Source organism: Beta vulgaris, chromosome 3 (assembly GCF_026745355.1).
Source record: "Beta vulgaris subsp. vulgaris cultivar EL10 chromosome 3, EL10.2, whole genome shotgun sequence".
NCBI lineage: Eukaryota > Viridiplantae > Streptophyta > Magnoliopsida > Caryophyllales > Amaranthaceae > Beta > Beta vulgaris.
In genome coordinates, this window is record NC_079204.1 from 8,151,273 (window position 1) to 8,167,021 (window position 15,749).

Genomic DNA, 15,749 nt, shown 5'->3' on the forward strand with positions numbered 1-15,749 from the left:
AATTTTGTTCCCCCGAGTATAATGAAAAGAACATCAATGGAATGGAATGTAATGTATAGTACGCAGGCTATCTACTGTTGATGTTAAGTCTTTTTTTCCTTTGTGCTGATAAAGTAAGGCTTCGTTTTTTGGATTGAGAGAAATTGAAATTAACTGAACAGAGAGAAATTGAATTGAAATTAACTGAATTGAACTAAAAATAAGTTTTAAAAAAATCAGGGATTAAGATGAGAAATAGTAATGAACTTAGGAGGCAGTGAAAGGCAATCCAACTGAAAAAAGTTTTTGAGACATAGCTACATTCTAGTGAATATATTTATTCAGATGTAAGTTTGAGACATAATAAAGAAAATCGAATCTAAAATGCTTGTAAGATTTGGGATGTAATTAAATGTTGAATTAATAAGGTTCGACACTCTAATATTTGGATTTATAATATCAACTTTTCCAGAAGAAAATTAGTTAAGTGATACTTACTACTTACTAGAAATTTATTAAATTGTTCTAAAAATATAATAACTTTATGTAGATTTTTTGTCATAAGATTTTCAACTAGAATAATAAAAACTTTTGTCTGTTCCCTTGCAATAATACAAACTTTTGATTATTTTTAAATAATACAAATTTTGGTCTAAAAATTCATCCAGTAGGGCATGACCGGTTAGTTACTTGTTGGTGCAAGTAAATTGCTTACGTGGCATTTACTTCTTCTTCATTTGTTTTTTTTCATTTCATTCTTCTCTCTTGCTCCCCCTTCACTGTCTTTCTCTCTTGTCCACCCTTAACCCCACCCCTATCCCTCCCTCCTCCACTGCCTTTTTCCCGTGGCAGAGCCACCCCCTTTCCCCCCCAGACAGTTGCCGCCCCTCCCCCCGTTGCTACTTACCCTTTGACCACCACCAACACCAAAATCACACCTCACCTAGTCGAATTAGCTCCCCTCCACCCATGAAACAACCCATCACCCACCTATAAATAGCCATAACACTCAAAGCAACCCTCACCTACTCGAAATCAAAACTTTACCCATTACCCACCGCCCACCCTCGTAACAACCCTTCACCCACAAGATTAACCCCCTACCTAAAACCCACTGTCCTATCTTAAAATCAGCCCCACTCAAAAATAATGGCGGTGATGTTTTGCTTTGACAGTTTATTCAGGATGGTTTGGGGTTTTTATTTTGTGAATGATTTAGGGTTCATGGTGATGAATGTGGTGTTGATAGGATTTGGTGGGTGGGGTTCACGGCGGCTGTGGCTGAATTTTGTGTATTTCGAGGATGAGGGAGTGGAGGGGAATGGTTTTCGAAGGTTGGGGTGGCTGGAATTGGTGGTTTTCGGTAGTGAGGTGGTTGGATTTGGTGGTTTTCAAGGGTAAACGAGTGATGGTGGGTGGTATTCGAGGACGAACGAGTGATGAAAGATGGTTTTCGGGGATGAACGAGTGATAGGAGATGGTTTTCGGGGGTGAACGAGTGATGGGGATGGTTTATGGGGTAAGGGAGAGAGAAGTGTTTTCGGGAGTGGGAAGGAGAGTAGCGGTGTTTTTTTGGAATGGATGAGGAAAGACGTAGTGTTATGGGGTGGGGTAAGAGAGGAGGAGAGGGGAAAATTCAATAATTTTGTAGTGGAATTTCAATTGGTAGGTGATATGAATTTATGGCGCACGCGGAAGTTTTGATGGACCCGAATAGTATCATAGAAATTGCCTTTTCATTGATACTTAATCGTACAAGTTTGTGAGAGCTCATGTCTCTCATTCACCTTGGTAGAACCCTTTGTTTCTATCTTTCCTAATATTTTGTGTGGAGCTCACTTGTTTGGCTCCCTATCAACTCATGCACATACAACACATATTTATAGTTGTTGTAGTTCTAGTTTCTAGATTTCTCTACACTTGTCTATTATCTTTGATTTGTACAAGATGTTTCTAGATACATCACTTCATGTTTCATTACACTTCTAGATTTTTCTAGATTAATCTCTAACACTCCCCCTTAATTTTGAAAAATCTATACTTTAAAAATCTTAAATATGTTGATGCAGTTGTCATCAACAACTCGACCATGCACTGAAATTGCTTTTGTTAGTGCCCATGTCACCAACTATCCTCAGTTTTGCTTTCTCTTCACATCTTCTTGATCTTCAATGTTTTGTGTTAATACCCATGTTACCAACTTACTCTCCCTAATCTGAACTTTTTCATTTTTCTTCTTCACATATCTTTATCCAATTTCATTCTTTCATTGATGCTCATGTCACCAATCATCTCTGCTAATGCCCATGTCATTAGCAAACTCCAAAATCTTTCTCTTGAACTTCTTTTTTTTTTTTTTTTTTTGTTCTTCTCCTTTTTCTTTTCATTTTTTTTCCTTCTTCCCAACTATTGGTGCTCTTGTCACCAATATTCTCCCTTTTTTTTCATTCTTTCCTTTTCTTCCAATGTTAATTTCATTTGTTGATATTCATGTCATGAACCATCCAATTTATCCTACATTTTAATCTTCAACATTTCTCAAAAGTTATTTCATCCATTTTTTTTCTCCATCATCATATTTTAATTTCCAAACATATCTTCCATTTTTATCTTCTCCTAAAACTCTTTTATTTCATCTCCATACCTTTTAATTATCTTCTTTGAAATTTTGTATTAGATACTTACCTTGATTGTGCCATCCAAGTCTCTTCTTACAAGCTTGATTTTCATCTCTCGGGTCTTCGATCTTCTTCGTAATCACTTTTGCAGCTCTGATACCATGATAGAATTTGTGACGCACGCGAAAGTTTTAATGGACCCGAATAGTATCATAAAAATTACCTTTTCATTGATACTTAATCGTATAAGTTTGTGAGAACTCATGTATCTCATTCACCTTATTAAAATCCTTTGTTTCTACCTTTCCTAATATTTTATGTGGAGCTCACTTGTTTGGCTCCCTATCAACTCATGCACATACAACACATATTTATAATTGTTGTAGTTCTAGTTTCTAGATTTCTCTACATTTGTCTAGTATCTTTGATTTGTACAAGATGTTTCTAGATACATCACTTCATGTTTCATTACACTTTTAGATTTTTCTAGATTAATCTCTAACGATAGGAGGGGGAGGAGAGAGATTTTCGATTTTTTAAAATTTTCTTATCACATTACGCTATTAGAGAAATTTTAAACAAATATTTATATTATTTAAAAATAATTAAAAATTTATATTATTACGAGATAAGGGACAAATATTTATACTATCATAGTTAAAAAATCTATTATTATACTGTTCCTTAGACAATATCAGTCAAACGTTTGCATGAGTCTATGACAACAAAAGAAAAGAAACAATAATAATATACTAAAAGTAACGAGATTGTCGAGATAAACGGGACATAAAACTCAAAAATACATTGCAGAAGCTTTGGAACTCAAAACATCCCAAGAAAAGCAAAGCTACTTAACAATTCACATTACATATAATCATATACTAAACCTAATGGATCAACCATCGACCCAAAACCGGCTAAATTTGACCCATACATTTTTAGTCTTATTTTTGGAAGTGCTCAATTTTCGATTGCGAGTCGCAAAAACCCATCCTAAGTAGTGATGTAGACGAAATTCAATTTCCGATCTCGAAAATACTTGACCAACAAAGCTAACTGCATGGACTATCAAATCAGTTTTTTTATGATCACTCTACATGTATATATCATTCCTCCTTTAAAGTAGTAGACCCATTTCCTGAGTAGTATCTCTTAAATGCTCTAGGAAGATAAACAGGTAACAAAAACCCAAACAAATTATAAGACCATAACACAAAATTAGCAACAGCAAGAGCTCTTCCAACACACAACCTACTATAAGAACCACTATATCTACCTTCCACAACTTTCACCATTTCTTCCTTAAGCCACTCTACTAGAGTATACATCCTACATGAGTTAAAAAAAACGGGTATAAAAACCCGAATAGGCAACGAAAATCGGTCCGAAATCGAAACACCTTCCATAAAAACTTGACTTGAAAGAAGAAAAACATGAGGAGCAGCTGCTTTAATTCCATCTTGATCACCTTCTAAGATACCATGAAAGATGTACAAAATGGGAAATAACAACCCAATAACTCCAGCAAAGATTATGTAAATGTTAAGTATTTTATTGTTTTGATCAAAAACGGGTTTTTGTTGGGTAGGAGAGATGTTGTTATAAGTTGGATATGCAAAGTTAGAAAGGAAGAAGATGTAAATAACAGAGAAAACAAATATGGCAAAGTCTCCAGGACTAACCATGCCACTTGCAGCTAAGACAATCATAATAGCAAGACAGTTTAATTGGCGTAAGTTTAAGAATAGAAGATTATTGCCAGGTTTTTGTGGGTGTTTTGATGTTAAATTTAGTGAAGTTGTTATGTTTTCAGCTTGTTTTTCAAGTGGGTGTTCTTCTTTTGGGAGACTTATGTCACAAGTTGGACCAACTCCACCTGACATTTTGATTGAGTGAGTGAGATTTTGATGTTTTGGGATTTTGGTAGATGGATTATGGAGAATTGGAGAAGTGTATAATGGGGGAAAAGTGGGAGAGAATTGAAGTATTGAGGAAAGTAGGGAGGACTGAGGAGAGAGAGAGAGAGTGATTGTGTGACAACTGACAAGTGGCGAGGAGAGGGGAGTGTTGTGTGGATGGAGAAACATAAGACGTGGTACACTAATAAGAGATGATTATCAGTTTGCTCATTTGCATTTTGTTTTTTTGTCTGGTACATGATAAAAGTTAGGACACCCTATTTTCTATGAAGACTTTTAACGAATTAAGAAGAACAAATTTATGTAACAAGACTTCTATTGAAACATCCACGGCAACGGAGGCAACAAAACTGTACCCGACTACCCATGTTAGAGGCGTGTTCGGCAATAGTTTTTGACGTAGCTTTTAGTGTCTCAATAAGTCAAAAATCTAATTATGGTGAAAAGTTGTGTTTGGTAAATTAGTATTTAGAGTAGATTTTAAACTAGTGTTTTAGAAAAGCTATATAATATTAGCTATTGGGTAGAGGTAGCTTTTGTAGTACATTTGAAGATTGAATATAGTTTATTTTTATAATTTTTTTATATGAACAATTAGTTTTACTAAACACTAATTGTTATAAAAGTTATGTTCACAGTCAAACACTAACAACTAATATCCGACAGTTGACAGCTAGTATAACAACTGACAACTAATTCTACAACTAACATCTAGTAAAGCTGAATCTAATTCTATAGCTATTAGCTGCCACAACAACTACTTTTGCCGAACAGTCCCTATATCCTCTCAGTCTAAACTTTACCCATTTGCTCTTGTTGAATTCGAAATATATCGGAATTTCACCCTATTTTGTTTCGATTAATCTTCTTAAAGGACTTTTATTTTTAATTTAAAATTAGGCACGACTCAAAAATTATATTAAGAAGAGAACGAATCACGTGTATGAATATATGATTAGTTAGTTTAATCTATTTAGTGACAAGTTTAATACATTTAGTATTCACATTCTTTACCTCATTTAGTGACTAGTTTACTAACTTAATCCATGTAGTGACTAATTTAAACTATTAGGTAAGACTCTCGGGTTATTTTGTAAAATTTTCTGATGTAATTCGAGATTCAAAAGGAAATGAAAGGAGAGAAGAGACGAGTAGATCAATGCGAGATGTGTAGGGATTGTATTGGGTTAGATTGAGATGAAATAAGCTTGTTAGGAAAATGCATGTCTGAATTTGTTTAATTTTACGTTAAAATAATAAGGCAGCCTATTCTAATAATTTGCGTATTTGATTTACTATTAGCGAAAAGTATATATAGGAAATAATGTAGTTATCTAGGATTTTTGTACATATTATTTTAATTTTAAATTTTAGAATCATAACCTTTTATAATGTATAATCATACGTAACTAAAATTATTGATGGTCAAATATTGGCTTGAAAATTGTGAAAGTAGCAAATGAGAGATGAAATAAGACTTTACCCATTTAAGCTTTTGATTATGGACTTGCGTTAGTTTCTTATATAACTCGAGTCACATTAAATAACAAGAACAGCACCCCTCCCCATCCCCTCTGTGCCGTCCTGTTGATGGAACTTCTTGCACTAAATGAATCCGCAATAGGAACGTAGAGGATGGTGCACCCTCATGCAAATATGCATATAGAGGATGGTGCACCAAAATTTGTTGTTATTTGTTTTCTTAAATTTTGCAATTTCTTTTACCTTTTAAAAAATATTTTATTTGCAAAAATTCCTTTGTCAAATTTAAATTTAAAAGGTATGTCCTTTTAATTTAAACACATATGTTCATTTGTTATATGCTCTTTTTATTATAACCTATTTTTTTTATAAATATAAATTTACATGTTCTTTAATTTTAAGTCGTTTGTTCTTTTTTAGGTAGAAAAATTGTTAAAAAAAGTTCGTATTCTTTTATATAACCGATATGTACTTTTTGGGTGTACAATGAGCACTGTACACCCTAGTGCATAATCCATCCTCTAAAACAAATCTTATGTAACATGAATTGAGCAAATCTCCAAAAAAATTGAAGTAATAGTCTATCACAATATATATAAGTGTCATTCAAGTGATGTTGTAATGAATCTCTGTTATATTGACATTCAAACTGTAAGTAAATACATTGGTACACTAAGTAGCAAAACTGTGTCTAAAATAGAAAAGATGGCAGGTGAGCCTTGTACTAATTTTAGAAAAGGTCAAAAAAGAAGATGAAGAGGTAGGTCTATCATAAAGGGATTTTACAAGTAATCTGTTACACCCAAACAAACAATGCAAAGCCTTAATTGCAACAGGAACAAGTCCACAGATTATTTGTACCCATTCTCTTCTTTCAAGAGCAATGTGCTCCACCAAACATAATTTCTTAACACTTTTGCTAGCCTCCCCCAACTTCTTAAACATTCTAAATCCCAACATTCTACTACCCTTAGCGGTGTATAATCTAGTAAATTTCTCACATATGACATACCCAAGCCATCAACTTAACTAGTTATCTCATCCTCAATATCAGCAACACCTTTCGAATTTGAAACATCAATAAGTTTGGGACATGAAGCAAGCTTTAAGGTAGTTAAATAAACGCTTTGCTCTAGAAGGTGCATGTCCAAGATAATCAACCATGTCAATACCTACATCTCAACTCTCAAGCCTCAGGTCAAGCACTCATCCTATATACACAGATACCATCGATCCGATCGTAAGAAAAGGAGGAAAAAATCAGAAATTTTTGACAATGATGTTTAGGTTCCAACTAGTCCTAGCATCTTAAGCTATGGCAGCTATACACTTCCACATTTCAAAGATACAAGAGAAGAGTAAAACCTTATGTTGCCAGCCAAAAGCCAGAGGGTAAAATCAGCAATAACACTAAAAAACCAATTTATTACATGAGAAAATTTCAACCTATTGAAGGCAAAAAGAAATTAAAAAAAAAAAAAGAACTCACTGCATCCTGTGACCAGAAAATAAAAAAGATTACTACCAAATAATCACTTCCCTCAAAATTTTACGGACAGAAGACCTGCTGTTAAAATTGGAACCTCTGCTAAGAATGTAAGATATAGTAGATGAAAAACTGCACATTTGCTATACCACCTATAAATTCCCATGAGTTTCAATAAGCACTTCTTTGTTTTGGGATGTACTTCACCTTACTGCCCTTCTCTGGCTTAGCTCTGGTCTTTGATTTCACAGCCGCTGAAAGTTCAAGGTTTGTGTAGCTCTCCAAACGGTTCTCTGCACTGTGAAGGATGCCACGCCGCTCCAACTTGGACGAGTATAAAGTTTCTTGGCTATTACAATGTACCTGGGGGCATTCTGGAGGTCTAGCGTCAGGTAACACAAGTTTCACATGGTATGATGCAATAGCCTCCTTCCACCCTACATGAGATTGTCGTGCAAAATAAGTCAACAGAAGAGCACTCGTACATTAATTAATGTTCAGATACCTACTTCATTTCAACCAAAAGTCTACACTTCACAGAAATAAAAGAATTGATCTGTCTCATAACATTTATCTTGAAACGTAACTAGTGGTTATTCAGTTGTTTTTTCCATGTTACATTTCTTAGGCTATGCAAAAACTTGTTCGGTTCATCATGGAAAGTTTACTTTCAATGGGGAGTTCCACTTATCTAGGGGGCCCGGGTAAGCAACTTCCTCAATTTTGTGGGCAGAAATTCTACTTTCTAAATAATGCAACTTCCTATTCTTTGCCAACCAAACTCCACATTCTTCCATTTCCTGAAAATTAGGTTTCCTATATTACACCAGTTTCTGCACGAATCAAGTTGCATAATTTCACCCTAAAAGTTGTTAATGACAATCTCCCTGGTATACAATAAATATTAGGAAGAGCGTGCAAGACTAAGCACAAGCTCTCAACATACAGCTTACAGTTAATTTATTAGAGAGATGCTCAATAAAGGGGTCAGTAAGCATTTGGGAATAGAGGACATACTCTTTGCAAGAAAAGCTTCTGCCACATGGCTGGAGAACCCTGAGTCTCTCTGAAGTCCACCTTCCCCAGAAGCATGATTTTCTTCATGGAAGTTAGAGCAAGTCTGCGCTTCACATGTCTGCTGGACCTCATCACTGTTATTGCGAGTGTCACCAACTTCACAAGCATCAACCCCGTTCTGACTGGGGGGCTGACCACCATTATCATTTCGACTAACAGGTCTCCAGAGCTTGACAGTTGAGCGATTTGCAGTACTCTGAGCTGCCTCAGGTTTGACAGGCCTCTCATGAATTCCATCTATATCTGTTGTGGAAAGCTCCAAAGCACTTCTCAGCGGAGCATGACCAAGATCTTCGTCGTGCTGCAGGTTACTGCAATTTCCAAGTGTAACAGATATAGAACCAATTAGAACTTCATGCTTTTTGTCCTGTACATTTGGTGCTTCAATCTGTAACCTAGTTCTGTAACTCTCTTCATCAGTGTCTGATTTTGGTTTTGGAGTCCACACTTTAATGCCATTGGTAGCAACTCGGGAATCCCTGGAAGAGGCATGCTTTTGTGCTGCTCCAAGCTTTGGTGCCTGGTAATTGTGACTGGTATGAAATCCATTAGAGGTTCTCTGCAATTTTGGTGCTTGCCAACGAGAGTTAGCTGTGTGTCTTCGACCACTTCGATGCAATGTTCTATTCTCAACATTTTGGTAAGAATCCATATCAGGATATACATTATGAGAAGAATCTAAATCTAAATATTCATGTTCATAACTCTTGGCACGATCTGCTTCAACATCAATCATTTGAAAAGACTCAGAAGATAAAACAGACGTGTGAGGAACTTCTGGCACTTCTAGAATATAGTCAGGGGTGTCAACAGCACTAGAGGTTGGTGGAGAAGGGTAACTGTCTTCCGGAGAATCATCTGTTTCTGCACTGCCTTGCTCCTTTGCCCTTTGCTCCTTTTGCCTAAGTTTCTTCTGTCTTTTCTTTTCCAAAATAGCTGCTTGTCTGTAATAGCGTACATACAAAGCATATCAGTTCCAATTTAAAACAGGCTCAAAGCAAATAGAAGAGAATGTGCCCGAAGGTATTGCCTGACCCCAATTAATCATCATCCGCAATATAGGCCAAAATTTTTTAAGTGAAAGCTCTTTACTAAATTCCAGTAGGTCCTACTCCTAGAAATCCTACACTCTGGTGAACATTTGCAGAGATAAAAAATTTAAGAAAAGAAGTTGAGATTATATATGAGAGGGCACACACAGAAACATGCAAGCCTATCTACACAAAAACATGAATCATTAATGGGGAAGCTACAATTCTTGTGCGTAGAGTCTAGACCATATGTGCAAGCTAATCCTGACTAAATCCTCACAAGAGTAATTTTTTGAAGATAAGTATTCTGATGGCGAGAGTCTGTTGTCATACTATCAAAGCACACTTCCTCCGAACACAAGCTTGTGTAGCCTTCAACATCCACTGAAACCCATACTAAGGCAGATGATTGTTCACAATCTATCTTACAAGACAATCCGAAAAAAAGCAATACGTGCACAAAAGTACGTTGACTGGTTACCAAACCATCAATTGCATCATCAGCAACATATAATCCCACATCACAAAATAATAGGCTATATTTGACTCTTTGGGTCATAGATTGTAAACTTCGATAACGAATTTCTTAAGACAATATATCGATTCACAATGCAACAGCACTCTTACTAAATTTATCTGAATAAATACTCATGGGGAAATATTTCCATATGATCAACAACAATTATGGACAAAGGTAAAGCATGGCTAATCAATTTGGGACAGTGTATATTCATTAGTTTGAGCCTAAATTGGCTATTAAGTCAAGAAGTTGCACATAAGAACAGCAAGATACCTCTTTTGAGCAGCTTCTTCTTCCTCCACAAGCAATTTCTGATATCTCAAAGCCTCAGCGTCCTTGTCAGCAAGGCATGCCTTCACCTGCTCAAGACAGATAGTAAGCATTTGACACATAGGTCTGAATCCAAAGAAGCAAGCATTAAAAAGGGAATACACTCAAAGTGCTCGTACAAAACACATAGTAAATACGAAAAAACAGTCAAGTCTGTACCAATTTCTGCTCAGCAAGGAAGCTAGTACAAGCAACCAAGTTCCTCATTTCAAGCCCAATCTTTCCTGCCTCTCCATCAAACACATACTTCTGTAATGATTCAGCTGTGCCAGCACATAAAAAGGTCTTCTCGCTTGCATCATCTAAAATAGCAAACAATTCCTGTGATGATATCGGGAACCTGGAAGGTCTACCCTGGACAATGTCCTGCCAAGTTAACCATCACTGTCAAACCAAGACTATCTTGATAACAAGTTAAATAATGCCATAAAATTAGGAGTTTGACAGGAGATAATAAAAAACAACTGTCCAGAAGAACAACTGTCCTCTTACCAGGAGTGCAGAGCCAGATTTTACATAAGTTTGTGGTAAAGAACTGAATCCAGGCTTCCGAATGAATGAAGTCAACGCCTTTACAATCGAAGACCCACTAACTCCCTAGAGAAAGATCAATGGAAAAAGTTAATAAGAAAAATAATCCAGGCTTTAGTTATGGAATGAAGATGATAGACGTCAAGATAGCAAGAGAAAATCAAGTTCCCCACCGTCACAGGTTCCTGAAACTAACGTGTGATATGCCTAACATATATTGACGAGCTGAAAGCTATACGACTACATACACAACTTTTTAAGAGCTGATTTTACAATTAGCACACAAGATTATCGTGTAATACTATACGCATTATCCCAAGATTTTAGAGATATATGGCAGATAAGTAGATAACTGCTAAAAGGTTGTTCTTGGGGGGGGGGGGATTCGTTGGAGCATCCACAAGCTTGTCAAACAAACTATGATCCCAAAAAACAAGTTTTTACCTCAAGAGAAATGTCATTAAATGACATAATCTCCATGGCCTCCTCTGGAGACAGCTGCATCAAGAGAGCCAAAAAAATCACAGAATTAGTGAAAGCCTCCAACACAAGTTACCAAGAAATCCCACAAGAATTAAAAAATTAGGTACCTTGTCCCAAAAAGCTTGCAGCAGGCCCCTATTTTTCATAGTTGAATCCTGTAGAATGGGCACCCACATCAGCCAAGGTAGAAGAGAATACTTATCAAAGCTAAATTCCAAAAAGAATTGTGTATGAAAATAAGGTTTGACCTCTGAAGATAACATAAATGAGCAACCATTTCACAACTTCTATAAACCGCAACTCCAACCAAGTAAAAAGGCAAGAGAAAATACCTTATCGAGGTTCAAGTTCCGCCTATGTAGGCGCATATGTCTTCGATAACTGATGGTTGAACAAAATTCACGAGAGCACTTCTCACATTTCTGCATTTGAACCTTCAATGGAGAGAGCAAAGGCCATCCTGGCAGATCTGCCATCGAATATATAGAAAGTAATTAGAAAAATATGCTTCTGCACAAGTCACACCATAGTGCTAGCCCCTAACTTGAGAGCAGCTAGTGACACATGCACATTTTCACACTCATTACTCACCATTAGCCTTAACATGCGCCTAGACAACTGTCGGAATATGTTATATCCACCATGTTTAACACGTTGCACAGATTCCTTTGGACCAGTAATCTCAGATTCATAAGATACTTGTTACGAAGAGATAGTCAATAAAATTTCCCTTCCATTCATCCTAATAAACTTCACTGAATTAGAAAATTTGCTAGTACCTTGCTGATCCAAGGCATGAAGTAACTGAATCCACTGAACTGGACTGTCATTAGCCCTTGAGAAAGAAAGAAAGGGCTCTTTCCCTATTGCTTGTCTGATGAATGTGTCTAAAGAGTCATTTCCATCATCCACCTTCATTGTATCTACTGCACCAGAGGCCTTGAGCTTTGGAAGAGGCATTTATCCTCGAAAATTCACTTAAATGGTTGCAACCTTGGAAAAATGTACTGCACAAGACATTCTCATTCAAGAAATATAGTATGAAATTGCAGCAAAGTTCAGGAAAAACAAGAAAATGAGTGAATAGATAGCATATGAAGAATAGTAAATTGTACAAACAACTTTTCAGGCAGGACACTGAACAATTAAATGAAAGTCATAAGAGTTATAGTAGCCACATAAACTAGTCACAAAGATCCATCCAATAAATAAATTCAGATAACTGTGGTTCATCAATGGAACCGGCACTCCTCATTCAAAGTAAAAAAGAACAAACAGTGTCTTGACACTGGATAGTGGTTCTCTCTAATTTGAGTGTATATCAAGACAAATTGGTCATATGTCACAAGAATCTGTGCAATGAAATGCTCATTGACGAATACCTGTAAGATAATGCTTCAACTGTTAAAAAGATCCAGACAGCTGTAACAAAAGCATGCACTACAGCACTAGGTTACAAGATAAAATGATCACCTAAAAGGCTAAAACACAGGTATAGATTTTTCAAAACTACTTGTCATGATCACCCTTTGAATGTCTTCACTGAACTATAACATTTTTAAGGAGGCTTGTTACCACCTATAATCTCTTAAAAAGCCTTTCCATTTAAATCAGAATACAAATTGGTGTGATCCCGACGTTCAATATTCTGCAATTTCCATGTACTTAAGCCTTTCTTTAAGAACAAAGAAAATCAGAATACTTGTATGAGAATTTCATTTCACTATTGCTGCAAAGCCAGCTGCCTTATATACAGAAGACAACAAAAAATTTCCTCCAAGTACAGGTCCCCAAGACGATAGATGTGCAATCAAAAATTCATGGGATCAAACTTCCTCAGAAATTCAGGGATCAGATATTATAGCAATCAGTAGAAAGAAGCCAACTTCAAGACAGCTATGAGCCTATGACCTTTTATATTTCCCTTTACGAAATCAAAAAGTTGCTGTTACCACCCATGGGGGAGAGCTAAGTAACAGCCTTCATGGAGTCCTTCTCTTGAGTTCAATCTTCAATCATCTTCCCTTGTTGAGCAATAGTGCTCTGTAAACACATCCTTATATCAGGACTGCCGAAAATATTTTCATATACCCCTAATGTAGGTTTCTTACAAAAGTTTCTCAAGCTAAAACAACTTGCGCATATTATCATCCCGTTAGTTCTTGCCTTCTTGGGCCAACCACAATTGAATTCCAAGTTCCTAGACCCAAGCAGTATTCATTATTAAAGCTACATTTCCAAAGAGAACTCAAGACTCTTTATCAATCCTTGTAAACATTGAGTATACTGCATAGGTTTTCAATAACACAGAAGTGGTATGGAATCAACATCCCTTAGTTAGCAACATTACACTGCATAATCAACTTAGCACTTCCTTAACATATCCTTATATGAGGACTCCTGAAAACACTTTGCAGCATACCAGCAACGTAGATTTCTTACGAAACAAAATTCCAAGCTAAAGTAACTCACCCATAACTATTTATCCCAATTCACATTAGTCCTCGGACTAGCCAGAATCATATTCTTTCGAGATAAAATCTGAGACCCTATTCTCAAAGGGGTATTTCCATACAGAAATCAAATTCTTTATCAGTCCTTGAAAGTAAGTATACCGTATAGCTTTTCAATCACATAGAAGCGGAACGGTGGAGCAGCTGGACGAACAAGATCCTACTATTGGCGAATAGGCCCCCAGCCAAGAAGAAATTCTTTCACATTATTTAAAATACATTTGCAATCTTCATTGTGGGGCTTCAAACGAAAAGCACCCAACACACTTCACTAGTGAAGAAAATCGATTCAAACATAACGCCTCCAATATTTCTACACTACACATAAATCCCAATAAGATACAGCACAATGTACATGGATAACTACCAACAAAAACCATATAAACACATAATAACAAGCACCAATATACCCTTTCCGATAACAAGCGCAAAAAGGCACAACCCAAATAAAACAATAGCATATTACTACATGAAATCCAATAAAATATAAAGGAAAAAGGTCAAATCAAAGAACAAAAACCACCAGAAATGCTAAAATTAATGAAACAAAATCATGCTTCACAAAACAACAAAACATACAACACCCACAATCTACATTGGATCCACAATGATCAAAATCCCTAAAAAATTCCCCAAATGCGTAATATTCATGCTTAAAATCATACTACAACCCTTCTAAAGAAAAGGGCAGATCACCAAAAAGTACAAAAATCAGATCAAAACTAAACTACTTTACAAAGTTTCTGGTATCAATATGATCTAGGAAAAGCATATAATATAACAACATGTAAAAATGATGATGATTTCTTAAAATGTAAAAGGTTGGCTAGTTTGAGAAAAGTGTGACGTACCCAGTAGTGAGTTGACACTTTATGATTCAAAGGAGAGAGAGAGAATAAGAAGCGTCGATCGATGAAGGAATACCAGCGTTTTGCGAGTGAAAAGAGGAGAGAGAAAAGAAATTAATCTGGGAAACAAAAGAATGAATTAAGAACAAGTACGTGAAACAAAAGGTGGTCGGCGAAACCTTTGAGACGGTGAGAGAAGAAACAAGGAGAAGAAGGAGAGAAATGCAAATTGCAATTCCACTTTTAGTTAATCTCTCTCTCTTTTTTTTTTTTTTAACTTTCCTTTTTTTCCTTTAATAATATAGGTCCCCAAATAGAAATGTGTAGAAAAAATTAAACTTCAATCTTTTATGTGAGTTGATACTCTGTTTGGAAATTGTTGCACCATTTAAAACTTTCGTGCTTGTCGATATATAATTTTAATCACTAACATCTTTAATTATGACAAATTAGTCCTATATGCACGCGTGCGTGCGAAAACAAATAAAAAAAGTCAATTGCATATTAATATATACGAAAAATTATTCATAAAGTTCATTTTATATTTTTTTCTGTTTTCTAAAAGCCAATAAATCAATGATGATGTCATAAAGTTCATTGTATATTTTTCTTCTGTTTTTTGAAAGCTAATAAATCAATAATGATAAAAGATGATGAATTTGTATTTTATTACTTAAGGGTATAAAAGAAAATACCATTTTTGGTATCCCCTCCTCTTTCCTTATACAATAGAGATAAGTAAAATTTTAAAAAGTTAATTTTGCAAAAGTATAGTGAGACGAAACTAACAAAATTTATCATGCCTACGGTTTAGCCTAAAATATAAATTAACAAAGAGTCAAAAACAATCTAAGAGTAAGATGTGACTAATGTACAAAATAGAAATGGTGCAAATATTTATAAATGGGGGAAGTATGTATAAGACTTGCTCA

At 35.6% G+C, this 15,749-nt stretch overlaps 2 protein-coding genes across 3 annotated transcripts; both read right to left on the reverse strand.

Moving 5' to 3' along the window:
* Positions 1–3,328: 3,328 nt before the first annotated feature.
* LOC104888529 (hypothetical protein) lies at positions 3,329–4,853 on the reverse strand. Its single transcript, XM_010673545.4, has one exon. The coding sequence runs from the start codon at positions 4,682–4,684 to the stop codon at positions 3,704–3,706; it is 981 nt and encodes a 326-aa protein (XP_010671847.2). The 5' UTR covers positions 4,685–4,853; the 3' UTR covers positions 3,329–3,703.
* Positions 4,854–7,344: 2,491 nt separating this feature from the next.
* LOC104888530 (hypothetical protein) lies at positions 7,345–15,073 on the reverse strand. Of its 2 annotated transcripts, XM_010673546.4 has the most exons (10): positions 14,821–15,073; positions 12,236–12,463; positions 11,789–11,925; positions 11,564–11,611; positions 11,418–11,471; positions 10,935–11,039; positions 10,602–10,808; positions 10,386–10,471; positions 8,502–9,505; positions 7,345–7,921 (listed from the first exon to the last, which is right to left on the reverse strand). In XM_010673546.4, the coding sequence occupies exons 2-10, from the start codon at positions 12,414–12,416 to the stop codon at positions 7,656–7,658; spliced, it is 2,088 nt and encodes a 695-aa protein (XP_010671848.2). In that variant the 5' UTR covers positions 12,417–12,463; positions 14,821–15,073; the 3' UTR covers positions 7,345–7,655. The 2 variants fall into 2 exon arrangements, with proteins under 2 accessions (XP_010671848.2, XP_010671849.2); XM_010673547.4 differs by lacking the exons at positions 12,236–12,463; positions 14,821–15,073 and adding an exon at positions 12,048–12,195.
* Between the last annotated feature and the right edge of the window lie 676 nt (positions 15,074–15,749).

Excerpts from the sequence above, each read along its gene's own strand:
- LOC104888530 (XM_010673546.4), bottom strand. The coding sequence starts at position 12,416 with ATGCCTCTTCCAAAGCTCAAGGCCTCTGGTGCAGTAGATACAATGAAG. Across the intron at positions 11,472-11,563 it reads TGCAAGCTTTTTGGGACAAG|CTGTCTCCAGAGGAGGCCAT; the intron begins GTACCTAATTTT and ends CTCTTGATGCAG. Across the intron at positions 11,040-11,417 it reads TTAATGACATTTCTCTTGAG|GGAGTTAGTGGGTCTTCGAT; the intron begins GTAAAAACTTGT and ends ATCTTTCTCTAG.
- LOC104888529 (XM_010673545.4), bottom strand. The coding sequence starts at position 4,684 with ATGTTTCTCCATCCACACAACACTCCCCTCTCCTCGCCACTTGTCAGT.